This window comes from Spermophilus citellus (genome assembly GCF_964194105.1).
Source record: "Spermophilus citellus genome assembly, chromosome: 18".
Classification (NCBI taxonomy): Eukaryota; Metazoa; Chordata; class Mammalia; order Rodentia; family Sciuridae; genus Spermophilus; species Spermophilus citellus.
The window spans coordinates 10,431,022-10,446,776 of NC_138200.1; the positions used below are offsets into that span (position 1 = coordinate 10,431,022).

At 48.6% G+C, this 15,755-nt stretch overlaps 2 protein-coding genes across 5 annotated transcripts; one reads left to right on the forward strand and one right to left on the reverse strand.

Annotated features, from left to right (window-relative positions):
* Positions 1–775: 775 nt before the first annotated feature.
* QPCTL (glutaminyl-peptide cyclotransferase like) lies at positions 776–9,269 on the reverse strand. Of its 4 annotated transcripts, XM_081273468.1 has the most exons (7): positions 8,964–9,268; positions 8,341–8,484; positions 6,960–7,241; positions 5,108–5,260; positions 4,906–5,005; positions 4,319–4,435; positions 776–2,491 (listed from the first exon to the last, which is right to left on the reverse strand). In XM_081273468.1, exons 1-7 carry the CDS (start codon positions 9,171–9,173, stop codon positions 2,346–2,348), a joined length of 1,152 nt encoding a protein of 383 aa, XP_081129594.1. In that variant the 5' UTR covers positions 9,174–9,268; the 3' UTR covers positions 776–2,345. The 4 variants fall into 4 exon arrangements, with proteins under 4 accessions (XP_081129594.1, XP_081129596.1, XP_081129593.1 ...); XM_081273470.1 differs by lacking the exon at positions 6,960–7,241 and having other exon boundaries at positions 8,964–9,269; XM_081273467.1 differs by lacking the exon at positions 5,108–5,260 and having other exon boundaries at positions 8,964–9,217.
* Positions 9,270–9,832: 563 nt separating this feature from the next.
* SNRPD2 (small nuclear ribonucleoprotein D2 polypeptide) lies at positions 9,833–13,314 on the forward strand. Its single transcript, XM_081273483.1, has 3 exons — positions 9,833–9,985; positions 11,182–11,361; positions 13,036–13,314. Coding segments are annotated over exons 1-3 (357 nt in total). The 5' UTR covers positions 9,833–9,983; the 3' UTR covers positions 13,211–13,314.
* The last annotated feature ends 2,441 nt before the right edge of the window (positions 13,315–15,755 follow it).

A 15,755-nucleotide genomic window follows, 5' to 3' on the forward strand; every position in this document is an offset into this window, starting at 1 on the left:
ACCTTACACACAGAACCTGAAGGTGATTTTATACATTTTTAGTTCACCACCATTTTAACTGCAACCTGTCACCTGAAGTCAGGGGTGGAATTTTCCACATGTGGTGTCAGTACTCAAAAGTTTTGAACTTCGGAGCATTTCAGATTTTTGGATTAGAGATGCTCAGCCTGTCCCAACAATTCCTCAGGAGACTGGTAAGTGCTCAAAACTCGTACACCTATGGTTCCTTCATAGAGTGAAGCTGAGGAAGCCCAAGTGTGAGTGTGCATGGGAGCTGCAGGGCTTACTGGCCTGGAAACCTGGGGAAACACGAGCTTGCCAAGCATCAGCAGCCTGATCTATAAAATGGGTCTCATAGTCGTCCTTACCCTGGATTCAAGCCAAAAATGTTCATAGAGCCATTTAAAAGCTACATGCTACTTTTTTTCCAGCAAACTAGTCATCCAGCACATCCAGCACGGTGACATGGAGAAGGGAGGACACAGGAGTTTTAAGGACACAGAGGTCCTTGGAATCACAGCTGCATGTGAAACGGGTCTCTCCAAACAACTGGTTCACAATTCTCTGAGCCACCTCACCTGCAAAATGAGGACTGAAATTGTACCTACTTCAGGGTTTGGGGGCAGACTAAATGAGTTGATGTAAGTAAATTGCTTGTGCCCAGCACATAGTAGGTTCCCAATAAATGTCAGTGACTAGAAGAATCTAAGTTGAGGACCTTCTGGTTTCCTCCCTAATTTGATATCTTGAGTTTCAGCCCTGGTGTTCCCTGGAGTCTTCTGCATCACTGAGTTGACTTGGAAGGCCCGTGTTCAACTTCCTCATTTAATAACCATCTTTCTTTTTTTTTTTTTTTGGTACCAGGGATTGAGCCCAGGGGCACTTAACCAGAGATCTACATTCCCAGCCTTTTTTATTTTTTAGTTTGAGACAGGGCCTTGCTAAGTTGCTGAGACTGCCTTTGAACTTTTGATCAGCCTCTTGAGCCGCTGGGATTATAGGTGTCCGGCATAACCTTCCATCTTGTCTTCTGGGGATGGAGCCCAGGGCCTCACACGCTAGACAAGTGCTCTGCCAGCGGGCTGCACCCCCATGTGGCTCCCTGCATCTAGGGCTTTTTTTTTTAATATTTATTTTTTAGTTGTAGTTGGACACAATATCTTTATTTTATTTTTATGTGATGCTAAGGATCAAACTCATGGCCTCGCACATGCTAGGCAAGCGCTCTACCACTGAGCCACAATTCCAGTCCTTGCATCTAGAGTTTTCTTTTGAGTAGGTTTACTAAGTTGCTATGCATGCACCAAGCAGCATTCTTAAAGACAGGGTGCCCCAAACTCTGCTGAGAGACTCCCTTAGGTTGTTAGAATCCCACCCCCTCCCTTGAGTCTGGCTTAGTAGGTCTGGGGTGGGGCTTGCAAGTCTGCCTTTTTAACAAGTTCCATAGCTGAACATGAAGATTAGGTGGGGCTGGAGATTCTTCCTCACTGCACTCAGTAATACCCACCATCCTACATGCTCATGGGTGACAATGGGTTGGTATAACTAGTGGAGCAATTCTAGGTGTGTCTGATCCATTCCTGCCGCAAGTCCTCTCAAACATTCCAATCCCTGTGTTTCCCAAAATATCTTATGAAATACCTAGTTCTGTGTGGTGCTTCCTAATTATGGGGCTCCATGATGAGATACTTTGGGAACCACTGCATTCTCTGTCCTACTGTGGATAATTCAAGTTGTACAGTGAGGAAACGCATATAATGTCCACCCCACTAGCTTGATCTCTGATCCACTTAAAACTCTGGTTTGTTGCCCATTGGGTCAGGCAGATCTGGAGCGCCGAGGTCTTGGCTTCCATCTCTGTTCTGTCTGAGCCCAGCCTCTGTGGGCCTCCCTGGGGAGATAGAGGTCTGACTCGGGCAGGAGCAAGACTGCCATTCCGGAGAATGAAATGACACACAAACGCAAGCCACAGAGACTTCGTTTGGTTGGGTGCTGCTGTTCCAGATGCCAGTCCATGGTTTGCTGACTAAAGAACAGCGTTTGGTTCCCGCAGACCTTCCAGACCAAGTGTTTGCCTCAGGGCAGGGCCCAAGCTCTTGTTCCTTTGGCTCTCGAGAACCCCCACAGTGGTCCCTTCCATGTCCTTGAAGCGTGGGTGGCTTCAGACAAAGGAAAATGGACTTTCCAATTGTAGCACAGATAGGAGCCGAAGGTGTCAGAAAGGACAAGCTAGCATGCTGGAGATTGACCCAGCTGAGCTCCGCTGGCACTGGGTGCCTTGGCTTGTGCCCTGGTGGGCGCTTCTTCCTTAGAGTAAGGTCCTCCTCAAGCACTGACCCAGCAGGCTAGAGCCCCAGGTACTCGGCCAGGAACACAGCGAGGATGCGGCTCAGGTTGTAGACCGTGGGTGGGTGGAGATTGGCCTCGGAGTCAGAAGGTGTGTGCCAGATAGTGGGGAAGGGCGTGGAGATGAGATGGAGCACGGGGACCCCTGAAGGTGAAAGAGGAGACTTGGTCAGGCCTGCTTTGGCCCACAGCTGATCCAGGGACCAGGCCCAGGCTCTGAATAGAGTTTAAATGTATGAGGATACATGCTGGTTTTTTAAAAAATCAGTATACCTTTTGTTTTCATAACAAATTAGAGAAACAACGGATTATGGAGAAAATAGAAGATGAGAAAGATGTCCTTGATTCTCTTTACCAGATATACGTTTTCTCTTTAATAATAACATTTATATTGTACTTGTTGGATTCCAGGCCCTAGCCTAATCTCTCTCTCTCTCTCTCTCTCTCTCTCTCTCTCTCTCTCTCTCTCTCTCTCTTGGATTCCAGGCCTTAGCCTAATCTATCTCTCTCTCTCTCTCTCTCTCTCTCTCTCTCTCTCTCACACACACACACACACACACACACACACACACACACACACACATTTTATCCTTACAGTAAATCCTTTAAGGTAGATAGTTACTGTCACTACCTTCATATTATTTTTAATTTTTTTGAGACAGGAACTTGCTATATAGCCTCAGGCTGATCTCAAACTCACAGGCTCCCAAGTAGCTGGGACTATAAAGTGTACATAACCATGCCCGGTTTTAACTTCATTTTTATTGATGTGGAGACTGAGGCAGAAGGAATCAGGGAAATGACTGATTGCCTAAGTTCCCATATCTAGTAAACAGCCAGAATTTGAACCACACCGCCAGGATTGGGTCTGTGCTGCTAACACCTGTACTTACATTGGTTCCTGTCCTCAGAGTGCTTAGCCATGTTTGCTCAGGTGGAGCAGGTGGATTCTGCCCATCACTCCATCCCTGACACCTAGTTCAGCACCTACCTAGGGAAGCACTCAGCATTCGCTGAATGAACCAATAAAGAAGCCATTGTTATAAAGGGTGTAGCTCTGCGGAGGAGCACTTGCCTGGCATGTGCAAGGCCCTGGGTTCATCCCCAGCACCACAAAAAAATAAATACAATAAAACAAAGAAGGCATGGTAAGGATGCCTATTTGTTGACTAAGTAAATTATAGAGTAAAAATGTTAAAACCAGTTTTTAGCATTTACTATACACCAAGCACTATGTAAGTAGGCATTTATATACCTGGTCTCATCTAATCATGAGCTCTTGTGAATATATGTGTGTGTCTGTCAGTCTGTCTCTTCGTTTTTTCAGAAGAACTTGACTTAGGCTAAGTAATTATCTTTAGTTCAACCAATGGTAGTAAATTGCAGATCCTAGAACCTAGATCTGACTATTCTAATATCTATGTTCTTAACTCCTATACCAGATGTGTTCAACCCTGACTGGACATTAAATTATGTGGGAGCTTTGTAAAGATCATGTGGAGCCCAAGATTGTGAGTACATTTTTTCTCCCTGTGGTACTGATTGAACCCAGGGCCTTGGGCATGCAAGGCAAGCACTCTACCAACTGAGCTATATCCCCAGCCCTCCAGAGAATAAGATTGTGAACCAGTAGGGCTGAAATGTGATTGGGCAGTTTTTTAACTCCTTTGGCGATTCTGCTGGGCCACCAAGGCCTTGAAAGACTTTAAAAGGAAGAATAAATTTTGCAATCACTGTGGCACAAATAATTAACATTTCTTATGTGCTGTGCGCTGGTCCAGATAAGACCTTTACATTAGCACAATGCTCTCAACAACTTCTGAGCTATCCTCATTTTACAGATGAGGAAACTGAGGCACCAAGAAGTTAAGCAATATGCCACCGGCCCCCACCTGAGAAGGGGCCATTGCCAGGGCTGAGTTGTGGCTTCCTTGAACCCCCATCCCCATTATTCCCCGCTTAGGGCAAGTACCTCTGTGGAGGAAAGGGAGATGGTCATCTTCCACAGAGCCAGGAGGCTCCCCGGGCTGGAAGTACATCACCTCCTGGGGATGAGACTGCAGCAGGTTCAGACGGTGCAGACGCTTTTCTGGAAGTGGTGGGGATTAAAGGCAGGGGTTAGTCCTTGCCAGTCATAGAAGCCCCAGTTCACAAATTTGAGAGGATCAGTTTCCAGAGACAGAACACTAGTCGTCCCAACATGAATGAATGTTTTTCTCCATGCTCTTCGTCTCACCTAACCCTGAGTCTAGGAGTAGACGCCCCTCTTATTGTCATGATCATGCCCTTTTCACTGATAGGAAATTGAAGCTCAGAGAGGTGAAGCTCATGCCCAAGTTCACAGACTCAGGCTATGAGACCAGCTGTCTCTCCCTGGAGCCCGTTTTTTATCTCTACACTTGACCTCTGTGGGATCAGCTTGTTTCATCCCTGGTCCTCAGAGACCAGGGAGGTGGAAGGAGCCCTGGGTGAGCCCTTAGACAACAGGTGCCTGGCCCACCAGCTCAGCTCCCCGTCCTGCATCCTAGCTGCACCTGCCTCTGCCGTGTTCACTCTTACCGATGCTCCTCAGCCGATGGAACCAGCGGAGAGTGCGGGGGAAGTGACTGTAGAAGGTTGGGTTGGGTGCTCCCAGAAGATCAAGAAGCACAAAGAGCTCCTAGGGAGAGAGTCCAGGGTGGGACGGGGCCAAGCAGGATCCTGCCAGCCCCACTCCACCTTCTCCCTTCCTTTGCTAGAACCCAGTGGGCCCTGGTCTTACAATAGCCTGGATCCTCGTGGGGCCAGGACTGTGGGGTATGGACTCCATGAGCTGGGCTAGGTGCCGGGAGCCATAAAGGGAGTCCTTGGGTCCCCACTCCTTCAGCGCCTCTTCACCATCCAAGAAGAGCAGCTGTAGTGTCACCGGGGCTGCCTGTGGGAGCAAGTACCCAAAGCCAGCTCACTGCCAACTCTCAGCATCAGTCCACCCACATGCCCTGCCACCTGCACAGTTGGGTAGGACCAAGCCAGAGCGCCTGGGTTTAAATTCACACCCTGCTGCTCATGGCTGAGCAAATATGGGTAAGTTAATAACTTCCTTAGGCCTTAGCTTCCTCATCTAAATGGGGTTAATTATAGTTGTATTCATAAGGTAGGATTCGGACAGAACAGTGCCTGGCATATGATAACTAAACACAGGTTAGCTCTGGTTATTATTCATCAGAATCAGTTTAGTGGGAGAGACCCACAGATGAATTTACAAACAGTGAAATGCAGTCAAGACAGATGCTTCCATGAACTGATGTTCTGAAAGAGTGCAGCAGAGGGATGTGCTGGCCTAGCTGGGGGATGACCTGGCCTAGAGAAGGCCTGGGGTCTGCTGGGAAGGATGTTCACACTGAGGTGAGGGGTTAGGAGCTGGCCTGCCAGGTGTGGAGCAGAGAGAAGAGTATTTCCAGGCTAGGGAATAACATGGATTAAGCCTGGGGCCATGGAATGGGCCAGAGCAGTTTGAGAGGAGACCAGAGGGGTGAGCAAGGTCCAAGAGAGTTTGGGCTTTGTTATAAGGTCATTCAGGAGCTGGAAAGGGGTTTGAGCAGGGGACAAGCATGTTTTCATTTACTTATTCATTCATTCAATCATTCATTCATTCCACAAACTTCTATTGATGCCCTAGTTTACGTCAGGCAATATTCTGATCCAAGAGATACAGCAAGAAACAAAAGCAGCCAAGCCCCTGCCTTCCTAGAGTTTATTCTAGTTGGGAGATAGGCAAACAAAACAGAAAACACCACAAAGGGCAGGGGGAGGGAAGAATCAAAGTTCATTGGATTAGACAAAAAGGAATGAATGGAAGGGAGCAGGGATGGAAATAGGAAAGACAGTAGAATGAATTGGACATAACTTTCCTATGTTCACATATGATTTATATGACCAGTATAACTCCACATCATGTTCAACCACAAAAATGGGATCCTAATTAGAATAAGTTATACTCCATGCATATGTCAAAATACATTCTACTGTTTTGTGTATCTATAAAGAATAAATTTTAAAATAGTTAACAAAATACTATAAAGCATGAGATGATGACAGGGAGTTACTTTATGGTGGTTGGGAAAGCCTCTTAGAAGAAATGTGATTGGAGTGGATACCTGACTGGAAGGGAGGAAGGAGATGCCATTGGAGTGGATACCTGAATGGAAGGGAGGAAGGAGGAAAGGCTGATCTGAAAAAAGCACATTCTATACAGAACAAACAGCAAGTGCAAATGTCCGGAGATAGGAGAGGACCCTGTGGGTGTGAGGGACCTGGAGGAGGTAGGTGTGGCTAGAGCAAAGTGAGGGGTGCAGGGTATGAGATGAGACTAGAGGGCTGACAGGCACACACAGGCCAGTAAGAATTCTGGTTTATGCTTGGAATAAACCAGAGTTTTAAACCAGAAACCTTATTGGAGCCATGGGAAGGTTTGGGCAGAAGTGGGATAGGATCTGACATTTGAGGCACGGGGCTCAGTGCATGTAGTGTAGGTTGGGCAAATGACCAAGGCAAGAGTTGGTGGGGGTTTGGACCAAGGTAGAAAAGGCCCGCCCACCCCTCCTCCCTCTCCTCCTTCCACCCCTGTTCCTCACCTGCTCCTTGGCCCTGCTCAATAACAGATCAAGGGCCTGGGCCAGCTCCAGTAGCAGGGCACAGGGTACAGCTGAATCCGTGGCCCCTACAAAGGGGCCTGACCCAGGAGGGAAGAGCTTCGAGTCATAATGGCAGGCAAGGGTGAGGTGATGGGCAGCCCCTGGGTCCAGCGTGGCCACTATGTTGCCAAAGTCCAGTGGCCCCAGGGGCGTCAACGCTGTAAAGGGATCCAGTTCTACATGCCAGCCTGCTGTCAGGGTCCTCAGCGTGGCCTCCAGGAACTAGTAGCAAGAAAGAGATGGGAGGGTGGACAGGGACTGGGGAGGAGGTGGGGAGAAGAGCCATGTGACCTGAGCCCTGCAGAATGGTCAGGCTGACTCAGAAGTCCTGTTTTGGCTTAAATCATTCCTTTGCCACACTTCTACTGAGTACCAACTGAGTGCCACATATTGGGGTGACCCCACCTCTCTCTCAATGTCAACAAGACTAATCACAGCTTTTTTTTTTTTTTTTTGGTACCAGAGATTGAACCTGGGGCATTCAACCACTGAGCCATATCGCAAGCCCTTATATATATATTTTTTAGAGACAGGGTCTTACTGAGTTGCTTAGGGCCATGCTAAGTCGCTGAGGATGGCTTTGAACTCCCAATCCTCCTGCCTCAACCTCTCAAACTGCTGGGATTACAGGCATGCACTGCCACAACTGGCACAGCTTACTCTTTTTTTTTTAAGAGAGAGTGAGAGAGGGAGAGAGAGAAAGAGAGAGAGAGAATTTTTTTAATATATTTTTTTTTTTTTTAGTTATCGGCGGACACAACATCTTTGTTTGTATGTGGTGCTGAGGATCGAACCCGGGCCTAACGCATGCCAGGCGAGCACGCTACCGCTTGAGCCACATCCCCAGCCCCAGCTTACTCTTAAACACCGCTATGTGCAAGCCCTGTTCTAGGAACTCTGTGGGTAACAACCATCAACAAATGGCCTCATGAGGGGAACAAAGTCCCAGAGAGTTTTAGAAACTAATACTGGGTGAGGTGGATAGGAAACATGGTATCTGGAAGGCAATGTAGAGATATTACACCACCAGTTCTGAAGTCTACCCACTTCAAACCCCAGGTCTACCATTTATTAGCTGTGGGATTCTGGGCCTCAGTTTCCTCATCTGCATAATGATTATCATACTGGTTCTCACCTCATAGGGCTATTTTCTGGGTGTGCCTAGCACACAGTAAACCTACAGCGGGGACAGTGCAAACTGGTAGTGTGTGCATGCTTGGGACTCCAGACTCAGATTAACTCCAGGGGATCTTGGACAGGCTGCCTACTTCCCAATTACTGGGAGGCTAGAGATTCAGGGATTAGAGATAGGACCCTTTACCTTTCTGACTTGGAGATTGCCTGGGCTGCCAGGGGTTCGCACAATCAACAGAGGACGCAGGTAAGTACTCCAGAGACGCTGTGGGTCTAGTTGCCCCACCACCCGTCGCAGCCTGTCTTCTGGGAGGCTTCCAATCGGCGGAGCCTTGAAAGGAGATGGGATACGGAAGAGAAGAATGAAAGCAACCCTCATTTCGATCCTATCCCGGGCGCCATTGCCCCCAAGGAGCCCCTATTTCTTTTGGCAGAGCCTCCAGGATCGGAGAGTTCTAGGATAAATCCTAGGCTCAGGAAAAGTCCCTTCAAATCCATCGGGTCCAGCCTACCTCCATCCTGACTGGGAAATGGAACTCCGGTGAGAGGAAGAGAGACTTCCAAATAATTAACTTGAGGCATAAAGCCCAGATCTCCCAACCTTACTACTTCAGACGCTACCTCTTAAAGGAGAGCTACTATTACAGGACAAGATAGAAGATTTATTCCGTTGGTAAAGGCATGGGCTCAAATGACGGACAAGGTGGCACCTGCGGCTAGGGCCATACGATACAGCCACGTCAACCGAAACTGGGAAGGGGAAGTGGGAAACACGTACTCCTGCGGTGCCCTTCCCCTGCCCGTCCTCACCCGCAGCTGCCGGTCCCGCGACAGCTCCTCAGTCCCGCGGTGCCAGCTGCTCCAGATGATGTAGAACGCGGAGCCCACGGCCAGCGCCAGCAGCAGCACCGGCAACAGCTGCACCCGCGGTAGCAGGCGGCGCTTGGGCAATGAGGGTGGCTCCGTGAGGCCACGTTCCCCGAGCCGTAACCGGGGTCGACCGCGGCCACCGGAAGGCATGGCAGCTTTGCCGTGAAACCGGTCGGGGACCGCGGATTGAGTTTAGGCCCAGCCAAGTTCCGCCCCATGGAATCACAAACCCAATGAGCAACAAGAGAGGCTAGACCATCCCACCCGAGCGGGCAGTGAAACCAATGGAAATTCGTGTGCTGAGGACACGCCTCCCTGACTCCCTGGGGCATTGGAGTTGGTTCCCCTAAGGGTTGCACAACCCTAAAGGGAGCACGAAAGGAATAGGGACCGCCTCCGCGGAGGAGGAAAAGCCAATGAGCAGCGTTTGATCAGGGAAAACACCGGGCCACACAGGTCCACGCCCCTCCCAGATGTAGGCTTGGGATTGGTTGCGCAGGATCGGAAAGATCAATAGATACGTCGAGGAACGGTCCCTGAAGAAGAAGGAGCTGTGACTATCCCTGAAGCGAGGAGAGGATTGGCTTCGGGGGGCCGCGCCCCCGAAGACAGGGCCGGCGGGCATTTGGAAATGGCGTGTCGTTTCCCTCCTTCGATCTATACTATTCTACAACGAAATTATTTGAGTCCGGACCCCGTTTCTCCTCTCCATTGTCGTGAGCATCTGTCCCGTACGGTCCTGAGTGGCCTCGAGCCACTACTGGAGGCTTTTACCCCATCCCTCCGCAACGGGCGGGGATCGCTATGGCAACAGACCACGCCCCCTGCCCAAAGGTTGGTTCGCGCAGGCGCCCACGGAAGTGGGCCACAGGAAGCGGAAGTCCCGCCTCTCCTCTCGCCTCTCCAGAGGCCGAAGCAACGCGGAGGAGACTGTAGCGACTTGAGGACGCAGCTGCCACCATGTGAGACTGGGCTGGGATTAGGCGGCTGGTGCCAGGTTGAGGGTGTAAATTTGGCCGATTTACGGTGGAAGGGGTTGAGCAGAGCCTGGGCGGAGGGAGAGGTCTTAGCGGATGAAGTGCGTACTTTTCTCCTGAAGAGTTTGAGAACCGGCGTGGGGTCTTTGGCGGATCTTGCGTTCGGGAAAAGGGACTGCTTTATTACATAACGGACTAGAGCTTTCCTAGTTAGTCTTGTTCAGGTGAATTTTAAGGGGAAGCTATGTAGAGTAAAGAACCTCGGGGAGGGAAGTGCGGACTATTAGGAGTGACGATTCGCGGTAAGGGACATAGCCACATCATTTAAGCGCCAGATGGGTGGCTTTTACAGTAACAAGTCACTGAAGTGATTTTGCTTATTTATTCAGCAGATATTACATTGAATGCTCATGTGTTGGGCACTGTTTTGGGATACATCAGTGAATAAAAGGTCCTCGCCCCCAAGAAAAAGTTCCCACAAAGGTTTATTAGGAGACGGGAGTAGGCAGGCCAGAGTTAGAATAATAAATGAGTATAGGGTATGTTAGGTGATCAGAGCTTCGAATAAAGAAATAATCAAGTAGGGTAAAGACAATGGGGAATGCCAGTACCTTAATAACTATCACAAGAAGGAACATTTGAGCAAAGACCTGAAGAAAATGAGATAGTGAATTACATAGTTATTTGGGGGTTCCAGGCAGAGGGAAAAACAAATGTACAGACCTTGAAGTGAAAGTTTGCCTCCTGTATTCAAAGACCACCCAGGAGGCCAGTGTGGCAGAAATAGAGTGAGAGGGGCAGATGTAGGGTACTGGAAAAAGTAGGTTTTCCTTTTATCACAAGATGGGACATGGAGGTTTAGGCCTTGGAAAGAAATGGTCAGATTGTGGATGTAGATTTGATGTAGGAGGTGATGAATTAAGTAGACATCAGAGTTCTTGCCCAGAGAACTGGAAAGATGGAGTTACCAACAGAGATGGGGAGTACTGAGGATAGAGAAGGTTGAGGTAGTCGGACAGTCGGGAACTCAGCCTGGGACAGGCGAAGTTAGAAACGTCCGTCGGGCATCCAGGTGATGATGCCAAGACAGATGAGAATGGGTGTTGTAGGGCAAGGCCTTGATCACTCATGCTCCCAGCCTAAGCCCTTCTCACCCCTGGGTTCTATACTTGCTTATTCAGGAGCCTCCTCAACAAGCCCAAGAGTGAGATGACCCCAGAGGAGCTGCAGAAGCGGGAGGAGGAGGAATTTAACACAGGTCCACTCTCTGTGCTCACACAGTCAGTCAAGAACAACACCCAAGTGCTCATCAACTGCCGCAACAACAAGAAACTCTTGGGCCGTGTGAAGGCCTTTGACAGGTAAGCAAAGGGTGTAGATGTAGAAAAGCTGCCTCAGCTCTGGTCTGAAGAGCATGAATAAAAGACTTCTCGGAAGCCATAGAACAGCAGAGGGGAGTGGCTTCTTAACACCACAAGGTATGGCTATCTCTCCTTGCCCTCCTGCTACACAGTGCAGTGGTAATGGACATGGACCTAGGAGCCAGCTGCCTGGGTTCATGTTCCAGCTCTACCTCATAGCAGTCAAGTGCCCTTTTATAAGTGACTTTCTTATAGGTACAGTAATGGTAATTGTGGGCTGTAGAGATTCAGTGACTTAATACATGTAAAGTGCCTAGTACAGCATTTGGCACACAGTGCTCTTAATCAGTTTGCAGTTATTACATAATTAGAGCATCCACCCCCATTGGGTACTATTTTAGGCTCTGGAGACACAACAGTGACTAACACAAACATGGTTCCTATATTCAGGGAGTTTATGCTCTCAGAAAGGAAACCAATGGAATGCACATAAATGTGTGTCATACGTGATGATGGGTTTTCTGAAGAAAAATAAAACAAGAGTGTAGACTGTTGGGAAAGATTCACTTCATCCCACTGTGCCTTGCATTCCTGCTCTAGAGACTAGGGATAACAATGTTTATATAATAGTGGTTTATATGATATTATTTTTCTTATGAAGGTGAGTCTCCGCTTTTCTCCACCTCCATTAGCCTTCCAGCCCTCGGCCACCCTTTCCTGCCATGTTTGACTCCCATGCACTCACATATAGGTGTTCAGGAGTTCCTTTGTGGAGTTAAGAGGTGTCTGTGTATTATAGCAATGGGATTTTTGTTGTTGTGGGCTTTTTTTTTAATGGGCATGTGCCACTGTGTCCAACTTTCCTTGCCAATTTCACCTCACAGTACCTCTCATACAAAGCTCCCTCACCCTCCTCCTTTTTTTTTTTTTTTTTTTTTTGGTGATGCTGGGGATTGAATTCAGGGTGCTAGGCAGATGCTCCACCACTGAGCTATACCCCTGCTGATTCTCTTCATATCACCACCTGATGGTATATTCTAGATCCCTGTTCCCGTGTTTCTTGCTCTTCTCCTGGCTGTGGTACACACCACAAGGGCAGGCATGTTTTACTCACTGCCCTGGGGGTTGTGTTTCAAAAGATGTGTGTCGGCTGCGTTTAGAAAGCATTTGTTGAATGAGCCAGTCCCTTGCTGTCATCACACATGCCCACCCAGCACTGTGAGGACAGGGACAACAGGACTGGAGCACAAATATCAGGTGCCACCTCAGGTCCCAGCACCCCAGGAGCCTCTAGGTCTCCAGAAGAAGGTGCTTTTCTGCTGCTCCTCCTAAATACGTAGTTAACCACACATGAGGAGCTGTGTTTGCCTTTACTCTGTGCCAGGCTGTGCTCTGAGTGCTTTTCAGAAATGCTATATTTATTCATCTGATCTTCACAACACTCCTATGAGAAAGGAACCATGATTGTTTCCATTTTAGAGAAGAGGAAACTGAGGCACAGGGGGATAAAGTCCTTTGTTCAAGCCTCTCTAAAAACATGGAGATGAAGCCCAGCTGTCTTTGGCCCAGGGCCTGCACCCTTCTTTATACCATGCTGCTGGGCAGAGGAAGGGTATTTAGAAGACTCCCCACCAACAACAACTACTCTTGCTTCCCTACTCCCTGCCCCACCAGGCACTGCAACATGGTGCTGGAGAATGTGAAGGAGATGTGGACCGAGGTCCCCAAGAGTGGCAAGGGCAAGAAGAAGTCCAAGCCAGTCAACAAGGACCGCTACATCTCCAAGATGTTTCTGCGTGGAGACTCTGTCATTGTGGTCCTTCGGAACCCCCTCATCGCTGGCAAGTAGGGGCTCCTTCCCACTGTCAGAACTTGCTTCCCTGTCCTGTGAAGACCTGCCCTTTGTGATCGGAATAATAAAGTCCTGTTTTGTTTTTGTTTTTGTTTTTTAAATCCTAGTGGTATCTGTCTATTCCCAGGGCCTTGTGAGTGGGGCAGCCTTGGGAGAGAGGGAGAGGAGCACCTGGATGTGGGGCTAAATGCTGATTCCAGAGCCCCTGAGCAGGTGATGAGGCGCTTTCTCTGCTCTATCCAGGCCTCACTTCTGGAACTATCCATGAAGTGGATAGGTTAGACACAAATGACCTGAGAGCCCAACTCAATTTTCTTTTGGTCTTTTTTCCCACTTGTCCTGTGAGCAGACATCCCCCAGGTGTCTAGCTGTATGTCTTAATACTAGGGACACAGTGGTGTCTGGGAATCCCACCCTGCCCTTGCAGGTGGAGGAGTGGGTGTGCACTTGGGGCAGGCAGCACTCTGATACTGTTACGATGCCAGGCTCAGTGCTCCAAGGTGTCCTCCATTTTCTAGAAGAGGGAGCTGAGGCACAACAGAGTAATGTCACTTCCCAGGGACATCCAGCTGGGAAGTGATGATATGATTCAAACCTGCCCGCTCCTGGTCCTGTGACTTCTGGTGCTGAGCTCTGCTGCCCCTCAAATTATAGCATACTTAATTCTCTACACACTCAAGGAGGCCTTACTTATTGGGAGGATTAAGGACGATCTTCATCTTGCTGTGGTGTGCGTGGATGCATTGGATCTCTGTCTTCCAGATAGGGGCCAAACTGCAGGTGGGTGCAGGAGTTGGCAGGCCTGAGGTCAGGATTAAATTAGATGTTAGCTGTATTCTTGAGTTGTGGAAGGCATATCTTGAATTACTCTGAGCCTCGGGGCAGAGCTGGGTCACTGCAACAGAGAGGGAGCTGGCATGCAGGGTCAGAAAAGATATACATTTCCTCAGTGCTCGGCATTTCATTGATGCAACCATTATTGGGCAGATATTAGAGCTCTCTCATTTATAGATGAGACAGCTGAGCCCCAGAGAAGGTAAATGACTTGCCTAGGGTCACCCAGTGGAAAAGGGAGGCCTTATTTATTGTGAAGGATTAGAAAACAAAGCAGCTGAGTGTGGTGGCAACATCTGGAATTCTAGCAACTCCAGAGGCTGAGGCAAGAGGATTCCAAGTTCAAGGCCAGCCTCAGCAACTTAGTAAGACCCTGTCTCAAAAAGGACTGGGGTTAATAGTAGAGCTGTCCTGGGTTCAATCCCCAGTACTGCAAAAATAAAACAACAAAAAATAACTTTTTTTTTTTTTTTTTTTGCATCCAACCTGGAAAGCCATGCCCTTACAAACAGCCTTAACTATTAGGAAGCAGGATGGAGCTGTACCATTCTTACCTGGAAAGTGGGGGCAGTGATGCTATCATGGGCGGCCGCCCTGGGGCTCTGATTCTTTTTTTTTTTTTTTTTTTAAAGTGAGAGAGGAGAGAGAGAATTTTTAATATTTATTTTTTAGCTCTCGGGGGACACAACATCTTTGTTGGTATGTGGTGCTGAGGATCGAACCCGGGCCGCACGCATGCCAGGCGAGCGCACTACCGCTTGAGCCACATCCCCAGCCCGGGCTCTGATTCTTGTACAGGAGCAGAACCAGCACAAAACTCTCACAGTCAGATTTGAATCTCTTTCATCCCTCTGCTTATTGACTTACCAGGAAATGGAAATTGGTTTGCCTGCCTTGCAAACTGGCATCAGAGATGTAAGTGTTGAGCACCATGCTGGGCATCAGTCTGAATTTCCCTCTTCATCTCTTCCCCCACCCTGTTGCCCCAAATGCTTTCGAATTGCCTCCTCCTTTGGTGCTGAAAATCGGAGAAGTTTTTGCAGCAGTACCATGAGGCAAACTGGCAAAGTAAAATCTTTGGTCATGTACCTTGGACCAGTCAGTGTCCTAGTGAAGTCAGGCAACCCTAGGATGTAGGTATTTACTCTCTCTCCATTTTCAAGAAATGGACACAGAATTTGGGGATTTTCCCCAAGTGACACAGATATTAAGTAGCCAGACTTCAGATATGCACCAGGCTGGTCCCTTCAGCTTTCCTCTTTCCATATTGCCCTTCTAGAGAAGCAGCCCTCAAAAATGATGCACATGCGCAGGACACAGTGACGCACACCTGTAATCCCAATGGCTCCAGAGGCTGAGGCAGGAGGATTGCGAGTTCAATGCCAGCCTCAGCAACAGTGAGGTGCTAAGCAACCATGTGAGACTCTGTCCCTAATTAAAGCACAAAATAGGGCTGGGGATGTAGCTCAGTGGTCAAGTGCCCCTGAATTCAATCCCTGGTACTCTTCCCCCCCTCCCCCGCAAAAAAAAAAAAAGAAAGAAAAAGATGCGCATGGGGCTGGGGTTGTGGCTCAGGGGTACAGCGCTCACCTAGCCGTGTGAGGCCCTAGGTTTGATTCTCGGCACTACATAAAAATAAGTTAAATAAAGATATTGTGTCCAACTACAACTAAATACTAAATAAATAAATAAATTTAAAATAAGTTAT